This window comes from Zingiber officinale, chromosome 5A (genome assembly GCF_018446385.1).
Source record: "Zingiber officinale cultivar Zhangliang chromosome 5A, Zo_v1.1, whole genome shotgun sequence".
Classification (NCBI taxonomy): domain Eukaryota; kingdom Viridiplantae; phylum Streptophyta; class Magnoliopsida; order Zingiberales; family Zingiberaceae; genus Zingiber; species Zingiber officinale.
In genome coordinates this window covers 32,427,874-32,438,305 of record NC_055994.1, presented here as the reverse complement: position 1 = coordinate 32,438,305, position 10,432 = coordinate 32,427,874, and the positions used below count along the sequence as shown (strand labels likewise).

The 10,432-nt window shown below is 38.9% G+C and overlaps 1 protein-coding gene across 1 annotated transcript; it reads right to left on the bottom strand.

Moving 5' to 3' along the window:
• Positions 1 to 6,823: 6,823 nt before the first annotated feature.
• LOC121982739 (NADP-dependent malic enzyme 2-like) lies at positions 6,824 to 10,149 on the bottom strand (the record flags this gene model as incomplete). Its single annotated transcript, XM_042535831.1, has 8 exons — positions 9,920 to 10,149; positions 9,427 to 9,655; positions 9,268 to 9,333; positions 9,054 to 9,149; positions 8,897 to 8,968; positions 8,708 to 8,791; positions 8,485 to 8,583; positions 6,824 to 6,877 (listed from the first exon to the last, which is right to left on the bottom strand). Coding segments are annotated over exons 3-8 (468 nt in total), but the record flags the coding sequence as incomplete, so codon positions are not given.
• Positions 10,150 to 10,432: the final 283 nt, after the last annotated feature.

The following is a 10,432-nucleotide window of genomic DNA, read 5'->3' as shown; positions in this document are numbered from 1 at the left end:
TGTGATGTGTGCCCAAATATGCATGTTTTATGATATGTTAAGAAACATGATATGCATGAAAGGATAAGAACTATGATATGTATGACATGCTATTTTACTTTATGTATGGCTTGTACCAAGGGTGGGCTCCATAAGCGCCCCGGGGTCGATGGACTAAGAAACGGGCCTCGTTAGGGATGGGCTCCTAAGTGCCCCTAGGTCGATGGACTAAGAAACGGGCCTAGTATATATGCCTTGTAGGGTTTAAGACTTGCTACCTTGGACCTACATAGGACGAGCGCATTTATGTATGTGGTACAAGTCGGGGGCCCTAATCATGTTGAGATTATGTTTAAGTATGTATATTATAAGTTTTCAAAAGACATGTTGCATATGTTGCATGATGTATGTTTAGGAATTTACCTTGCTATACTCTATGATTATGCCATGATATTTATGATGATGTTATGCTATGTCAGGATACATTTGATGATCACGTTATATTATGTCATGTTACTTTATGTTATGTTACGATATGCCATGATATGCTGCTTGATATGATAAATTTGTCTTTGTGCCTCTTGACTTGTGACTTTAATATGCTTTACGATTTTTATGAGTAGGAAAGGAACTTACTGAGCCATGAGTGCTCACAGCTTACTTTCTTGTACCACAGATAAAGGCAAGGAATGGATGTACTAGGGGAGCAGCAGGAGGGGCTAGAAGGTTGTGTGTGGTAGTGGATCGGCTAAAGGATAAGACCTGCTTTTGTTTAATAAGAAATATGTCATGTTGATATTTTTACTTTATGACTCCATGACATTAAGTATGTGTTTGGGTATTGAGACTTAAAAATTATGATGGGTATGCTATGTGGTTCTTTTATGTCTATGGTAATGTTAAAGTAAGAACAGTTTTTAAATTCTCTAAGTAAGACTTCCGCTGTATTAAACATGTATGTGTCTAAGTAACCCCCGTCGCCTTAGCAGGAGGGGCGGGGCGCTACAATCTGGATAGCCGAATGATAGCTTTAGTTGTAGGCAAACTCCACCAATGGCAGGTGATCCTCCTAGCTGCCTCCGAAGTCCATAACACAAGACCTCTGCAAGTCCTCTAAACTCTGAATGGTCCGCTCTGACTGTCCATCTGTCTGCGGATGGAATGCCATACTGAAACGAAGTTGTGTGCCCATGGCCTACTGTAGACTCTGCAAAAATCGGGACATAAACCGTGGATCTCTATCCGATATAATGCTCAACGGAACACCACACAATCTGATAATCTCTTGACAATATAACTCTGCTAATCGATCCAGAGAATCGTTCTTCCGGATCGCTAAAAAGTGTGAGGATTTGGTTAATCGGTTAACGATTACCCAAATCGCATCATGGCCTCATCGAGTCCTAGGTAATCCTACCACAAAATCCTCAGTAATGTGCTCCCACTTCCACTCTGGAATAGGGATCCTCTGAAGTAAACCAACATGTCTCTGGTGCTTAACCTTTACCTGCTGACATACAAGACATCTAGCTACAAACTCCACGATGTCTTTCTTCATACCGTTCCACTAATAGGAACGCCTCAAATCGCGATACATTCAAGTTCCACCTGGGTGGATAGCAAATCTAGAGCGATGAGCCTCCTGTAGTAACTCCTCCATGACCGGGTGAGACTGAGGCACACATAATTTACCCCGAAAATAAACAATACCCTCGTCACCTCGTGCAAACTCGGTCTACTATCCGGAAGCTATCTGGCTGCCAATGAAATGTAAATGCTGATCTCCGGCCTAGGCCTCTCGAATCCTTATCCTGATCGATGACTGAGCAACCATGGTAACAAAAATACCCTGCTTTGTCCGTCCCTACTCCTCAAGGCCCAACTCGGAGAATCCCTGAATCAAGTCCGTGACTAAAACTCGGTGACAAGCTAAAGTCCCTCTGGACTTCCTGCTAAGTGCATCAGCAACCATATTAGCTTTACCTGGATGGTAGCTAATAGTACAATCATAATCCTTCAGGAACTTCATCCATCTCCTATGTCGGAGATTGAGTTCCTTCTGTGTGAAAATATATTTGATACTCTTATGATCAGTAAGAATCTCAAAAGTAATACCATAAAGATGATGTCGCCAAATCTTTAAAGCAAAGATAATAGCGGTTAGCTCTAAATCATGTACTGGGTAGTTCTTCTAATGTTCCTTCAACTGACGAGAAGCATAGGAGACTACCTTACCGTGCTGCATCAACACAGCACCCAATCCCTAAAGAGATGCGTCTGTATAAAGTACGAATCCGTCATCACCAGAAGGTAAAACCAAAACTAGTGCTGATACTAATCTTCGCTTCAGCTCCTGGAAGGTGGTCTCACAAGCCTCTGACCACGTGAACTTCACGCCTTTCCTAGTCAGACGTGTCAACGACATAACAATACTGGAGAAACCCTCAACAAATCGTCTATAATATCCAGCTAATCCCAAGAAACTATGGATCTCCTGGACTGACTTAGGCTACTCCCAGCTGGTAATAGCCTCGATCTTCTGAGGATCTACTGAAATACCTCGGCTAGACACCACATGTCCCAGAAAACCAACTGAGGATAGCCAAAATGCACACTTGCTGAACTTCGCATACAGATGATGTCGTCGCAGAGTCTCCAAGACTATGCGAAGTTGCTGCGTGTGCTCCTCCTCAGAACGCAAATAGATCAATATATCATATATCGATAAACACAATAATAAACTGATCTAGGTACTCTAGAAAGATATGGTTCATCAGATCCATAAATACTGCAGGAGTATTGGTAAGCCCAAATGACATTACCAAAAATTCGTAATGTCTGTATCTGGTGCGGAATGCTGTCTTCTGAATATCAGAATCTTTGACTCTCAGTTGATGATATCTGGACCGCAGATCAATCTTAGAATACACTGATGTATCCCTGAGCTGATCAAATAAATCCTCAATTTGTGGCAAGGGGTACTTATTTCTGATAGTCACTGCATTCAGCTACCTATAATCGATGCACAACCTCAGAGTACCATCCTTCTTCTTGACGAATAATACCGGAGAACACTAAGGCAAAATACCGTGGGTTTCACCACAAGGACACCGGAATGCTCCTGCCCGTGCATGTCATGCAGCTACTGCAGGGGGAGCTGTCCTCCACTACAAGAAAAATGCCTAACAACAACGGTTTTTCATCGTTGTCGTAGCCCCTTTCGGACTGTTGTTAAATGTCGTGTTGTTAAAAGGGTGCCCAAAGACAACAGTTTTTAACCGTTGTCTTTGAAGACAAAGACAACCGTTTTACAACGGTGAAAAACCGTTGTCTTTTCATTCAACGACAACAGTTGTTCACCGTTGTCTTTAAACGTATGCCTAGGCTCTTCAACAACAGTTTTGAACTGTCTACGATAACGGATAAAAACCGTTGTCTTTTTTGCCAATGGCATCGGTTTGACAACGGTTAAAAACCGTTGTCTTTTTAGCGAACAATGTTAATTAACATTAGTTTGACAATGATTTTTCACTGTTGTCTTTTAACGCCATTGACAACAATTTGACATATTTAAACTGATGTCTTTGGGTACAATATACAACATTTTGACAATAAATAAAAAACTTATTAATCTTTTCCTACTCAACGGTTTATAAAAAATATCATCATCCAGTGCAAATTTCATCTAGTGCAAATCATCCAGTGCAAATTTCATTGATAAAAAACCTACAATCCAAACATAATCAATATTTACAATGCAAATTTCATTAAAGTACCAAACATCATCATCCAAACATCATTAAAGTACCAAACATCAACATTCAAACATCACAAAAGTTTACAAAACTAAATAGTACCCATAACAATATATCACACATATATATAAAGTCCAAAATATCTTGTTTTGTTGGATCAAGTCTTCTCTACCTGTGCATCTTCTAAACAGCCTGTGCATCTTCTAAACAGCCTGTGCATCTTCTAAACACCATATCGATAACTGCAGCCTTTTCTGGTTTCTCCTCCCTCCTAGCTTCTCTTTTCTTCTCCTTTCTGGATACGGGGTCATTATCTTTTCCCTGAGGTAAATAGCATATGATTGCAAGTTAAGTCATTTCCTAGGAATAAATGGCATAAAGATGATGATGACAAAGATGTTGTACACAATTGAATATGATAACAATACTTCTTTCTAGGCACAAACTAAAATTACTGCATAACTCACTTTCAGTTCAAGTTATCTACAAAATATCATTGATCAAGAACCTACAATCCAAACATCATCATCCAAACATCATTAAAGTACCAAACATCAACATCCAAACATCACCAAAGTTTACAAAACTAAATAGTACCCATAACAATATATCACACATATATATGCCAAAGTATATTGTTTTGTTGGATCAAATCTTTTCTACTTGTGCAATTCCTGTGATTAAAGTACCAAAATTGGCTAAGTATATAACACCCTTTTACTTCCTGTGAAAATAAAAATCACATGATTTTAATCCAATTCAACAACAACAAGTCTAACTAGTCTCCAGTATATATTTTTATCACCAACATTAGAGGTTGTAATATGTCAAGAGCTACTGGACCTTTACAGATAAAGAAAGTGTCGGTGAAACGATACTCTGCAATCAATTAAGTTGCTTTGACATGTTTATACAAAGCGTTAAGTTTGCTTATTACACCAATGTGTATCAAGTGTGAAAAGATTTAACTGTGAAACTTGGTGAGCTTATAACTCAAAGTGGTCAAATTTTGATTGACTTAACGTGGCCAACATGGTATTTGATAGCTCAAAAGTCCATGTACTAGCTCACACAGTGTGTGTGTGTATATATATATATAATGCAACCAAAATTGCATCCCAAACTATCATACACTGATAAAAGAAAAAAAAATCATCAGTTCTTGGGAAAAGAAGAACATCTGGGCAAAAGAGATTTGGTCCTTGAATTCTCAAGGGATGATTCGTAATCTTCCCTATGATGTCAGGCATAAACATACGAAGACGAAACATCATGGGCATATTATTCCAAGCATTCAACGGTTCATGAACTTTAATCAACATACACATCATGGAAGGAAAAGGTATAATTGACAAGATAAATTGAAATGGTACAGTGGTGAACACAAGCCTCACCGAGAGAATTAAAGAATCTCACAAAGAAAAGGGAAATAAATTTATTTGAATCATGAAACAAGTGTTGCTTCATGAACAAGAAAGTAATGAGATAGATGATGAACCTTTTAAAGACATCATATATCACCACAAGAACATATCACTTGAATATTATTATCAGCAAACTCCAATAGATATTTTTACCGCTTTTTTATGCATAGCATGTCCTTGAAGAACCAGACCCTTCTTGTGAATTGTGATAATTAATTGAATCATCCAGACTGTCATTCAACAACAACAAGTCTAGCTTTAGAGTTTGCAAAGTATATAACAAAAACTGGCTAACAAGGTTTGTTATTTTATTCATTGTGATATACTCTAAATTAAACTTCTCGTACAGTATTTTCATATAGTAGATCCTAAAAAATAGAGGTTGGTTTCTTATGTTGAAACATTGCCAATTTGTTTCAATTTAATTGAATATTATCATTGTCAAATGCAATAAGATGAACTCATGTATATACGTATTCATAAATATGATCTTGTATGCATTCAGCTATCTCAGAGCGCACTTCATCAATTTCTTGAGAGTACTCCGCTTTTGTGAAATGTGAACACACATAAATTATATGATCTTAAAGAACAAAATATAATTAATTGGAAAAAAATAATAACTAAATAACTTCTAATTATTTGAGATGATAAAGATAATATTACTATCGATGGTAGTGTATCCCCCTCGATCATTGCAATTTCTTCAGTAATTTGTCTCACAAATCTCATCACATAATAACCACATTGTTTCGCATCTGACTGCCTAGGAGCCTACGTTAAAGGCAATTGATATTGTTAATGATAAATATACACATACCTTGATTGATTGAAAGAACAAAAAACTAAACTTATAATTGTAACGACCCGCCTTCTAACTACTAGGCTGTAAGGCGAATCGCTACATTACTGCTAAGCTATACTGTGCGGAAAACTGGTCTAAATTGAAATTTTACTCTACTATGACTAAGACAGCTGATAAGAAAGGTCTAAAGACCTTCTTTTCTGGTGTACACATGCTGAAAAGGGAACTGGACATCCCAACTGAGCTAGGGACTAGGAACTAAACTTCCCAACTAGTTGTCGATCGATCCACGGATCGATCAAATTCGCTGCGATGCTGTGGCCTGCTGGACCGGTCTGCGGACCGATCCGATAGAGGCTGGATCGGTCAACTGACCGATCCAAGTGTGTCCGGATCGGTCTGCAGACCGATCCAGGCACCTGGAGACCTGGGACTCGCTACTGTGTTGTACTGGATCGGTCGGCTGACCGATCCAGGAGGATACAGTAGCATACTGTATCTGCATGGATCGGTCGGCGGACCGATCCAGTGGCACAATCAGGCTCTGATCGGTCTGGAGACCGATCAGAGTCTGATTTCACCCGGAAAATCAGACTTCAGCACTTTGGCGTGCCAAAACCCCACATAACCTCTAACTAATGCATCAGAAACTATTCTAACAACATGTAATAACATTCTAACATGATTACTGACATTTTAAAACATTCTTTCATAGTTCAATGCGTCCCAAATCTAAATTGCATGAAAGTGAAAGTATCAAAACTAATAAGCTGAAAGTAAATGCTAACGAGTTCTAATGCATAACTAAAACTTGTTAGATCCCTGAGATCTTTCATTCCAGTTCCACACACACACACCCTCATCTGCATTGACCTCCAGCCTCCACTGCTAATCCACTTTTCTTTTACCTGTATCTGCAGTATAAGAAAAGTAGTATCTGTAAGCTAACGCTTAGTAAGAAGCCATCTACCTCACAAAATCATGCATACGATGCGGTTATGATTTGAAAACATGCTATTCGAAAACATACTGGACAGGCTAGCATGGCATGGCATACAATCATATAAACATGGCATACTGAACTAGTCATGGCATAGCATACAACCAATTATAAAGCTAACATAGAGAACTGAACTGAAATATAATACTGAGCTAAACTAACTAAACTGAAGCTGCAATCAAACTCAACTAGCATAACTGTTTTTGAGTTTTGAAAACTAATACATAATAAGTGAAAATAATAAACATGCTGTTGGGCCCGGCAACTGTACTTGCTGTGCGCGCATCCCTACTAGACCCGGGGTTACTAGGTTGTCTGAACCTAGGGACGACTGTGGGAGTCCAACCCAATGGATATCTAATCCAGTACAGTGCCACTGAAAATAAAATACTAATATCTTTAGCTAACTGATATAACATGCTGATTCTAGGTTATCTGAACCTAGAGCTAGGTTATCTGAACCTAGAGCTAGGTTATCTGAACCTAGAGGCGACTGTGGGAGCCTACCCATTGGACCATAGTCCCATATAAGCTGTAGTGAGCAAAGTTACTAATTTAAATGCTACTAATGCATTTAACTGGGCTAATAAACATAACTGAAGGGTAATTAGCTAAACTAACCCCTTTTTCGAACACTTGGTGTGCTTCAACCCCTCTCTGCATCAGGAAAGACACCTCTAGGCACCCAACCGCGTCTATGATCTCCAACTGAAGGAGAATAAACGTGTCCGGCCCATCTAAAGGTGCTAACTAAATTCCTAATCTTCGAGAAGGGTTAAAACACATCCTAGGTGCCGGAAACTACACATATAGCTAATAACTAATGCATATAAACAAACGGAGCTATTATACCGCAGGTGAGGGGTTTCTTACCTCGTACGCTAATTTCCTTACAAATCTACCCGCTAGAAATTCCGGTGAAGACGATTTCTCGACGATTCCCTCGCGTCCACGTGCTCTACTCGTGGAGGAATCTTCCTTGTGTTGAAATCGTTGCCGGATGGTGAACTTGGGACCTTTGGAGAAGATCCCTAGGCTCTTCTTGAATTGGCGCCGAGAGAATGAGGAAGAGAGGAGAGGGGCGGCGTGGATGGGTGTCAGGGAGAAGGATTGCCGAACCACAAATCTAAAAATAACCCAAACCAACCTAATTCTCCTATTTATATTAAGTGGTTCAATTGAACCAACTCTAATATAAATAAAATCGGTTCTCTTTTCTCTCAATATGGCCCGGCTGGTTCACCAGTTTCTAAAGCTAACTAATGGTTTAGCGGACCCGAGAGGTCCCGAGTTCGATTCCCGCTTAGACCGTTTTGCTTAACTAATTATTTTTGCTACTTACGCTACTCGGAAAATTCCGGAAAAATATCTAAAAATTCCAGAAAAATCATAGAAAAATTCTAAAATAAATTCGGAAATTTTTCGGACTTTACAATAATAGAGTTGTCAGACATGCGAGTCATGACAAAAGAAATTAGATTATGACATTAAAGTAAATCTAGAAAAGTGGGAGATACTTACCTCTCCAGCCCCAAGAAACAAATAGGTATGGTTTGCTAAGGTCTCTCCAACCAATTTTAATGATGCAACAAGTCCAACAAGAACCACAGAGGCAGTTCCCTGTTGACGTTGCAAATAATTAACTACCCATTAGTTAACAGAAAAACAATACACAAAAAGAAGATGGCAGGAAGAACAACAATTTTATGCATAAGTTGCAGTGGGAAGGTATAAATTCTTTAACCTGGATGTCATCATTAAAGACGAGATGGGTCTTGCTGTATGTTGCTAGCAAATCAAATGCATTATGGTTGGCAAAGTCTTCAAACTATAAACAGTAAAAAATGAAATGTAACAATGATACAAAAATAAAAATGCATGAAATTGTTCGCGCTAATTTCAGTCACTAATGGACTTTGATAGATTCACATACCTGAATTAGGACTTTCTCGCCATATTGTTGCTTAACAGCACACATAAACTCATGGAGAAGGTCATCATATTCCTAAAATGTCATTAATATTAACAGCATTGAGAATACATGAATTTTTAAACTTTTGAAACAATCTCCAGGATGTATGACAACTAACCTGGCCTCTAGCACGCTTTTGTCTTAAACCAATGTAGAACTCATTGTTTAGTAACTCTTCATTGTTTGTCCCCACATCAATTGTAATGGGTAAACAATGTAAACAGAGTGATAATTATCAGAATACCAACAAGATATACTAGTGGATAAATCAAACAAAAGTCGAGACTAGAAGCAAGACAACGGAAACTATAATTTGTCACAACATTGCTTACTTCAGACGGACGAAGTCCTCCTAAAGCTGTATAAAGAGCAAGTTTGCCTACAGGAATTCCCATACCCTAATCCAATGACAGTTATCAGGTCTAATAAACTAAAAAAAATTGAGACGGATAACAATATAACGAAGAATCCTACATAAATAGAACTTTTACCTAAAATCCAAGGTCTCCAAGTCCCAAAATACGTTCACCATCTGTAACCACAATAACTTTAATAGTCTTCTCAGGCCAGTTCTTCAGCACCTCAAGAAATTAGGTAGCACCACCTCCATGCATCTGCTACCATTTGGTGTCGAAATGGTAGCACCACCTGTTGCTTGCTACCTAAGTTAGGTGACGTCTTGGGCGTTCAATGACTCCTCACAGCAACCGGTGCGATAACCTAATAAGGGGATGGTAAAGTATCTGCTCGGGAGGTCTAGCCAGCGACGCACAGACCGCATATCGAGGGCCATAAAAATCAAGGAAACAAAGAAAAACCCGAATAAATTGAGACAAATCAGAGGAAAATCAGCTCAGAGCTGCTCATCTCAATCGACACGAAGCAATCATCAAAGAGAACACCCAAAAATCCTCCTAGTCCCACAAAAAAGAGGAATAACGCGAGAAGGAAAAGAAAGAGGCCGAATCTTCGAAGAGTCAGTACCTCGTCGACACGTTGAGTTGTCGAAGCTGCGGTCCTCGGCTGGTCGCTGCCGATTGAAGGAGGAAGCAAAAAGAAGAAAAACGCACCTCAAGACAAAGCCTGGTCTGGGCTGCTGGCGAGCCACGACGATCGCGAACTTGTGACTGGCGTGGACTGGAAGGAGAGAAGATGGCGGTCGTCGTCGGGTAGAAGATAGCGATTAGGGTTGGCGCGGGTTTTTGTTGGTTGTGCGCGTGATGTGGTAAAAAGAAAATGAAATTAATGAAGAATAGTTGTTGCAACATATAGTTTGTACAAAATTGTAATTTTATCCTTACTATTTGAATAAATCCATCCATCTTAAAATAGACCACAAATTTTATCTTAGAGATAAAAATTAAGGGATATAAATTTCACTTCATCAATGAAAATAGGCAAAATAACTATGTTTGACTATTTTTTTATAAAATAATTTTTAAAGACAACATAGTTTTAGACACCAAATTAAAATATCCACATTAAAATGTAAGCAAC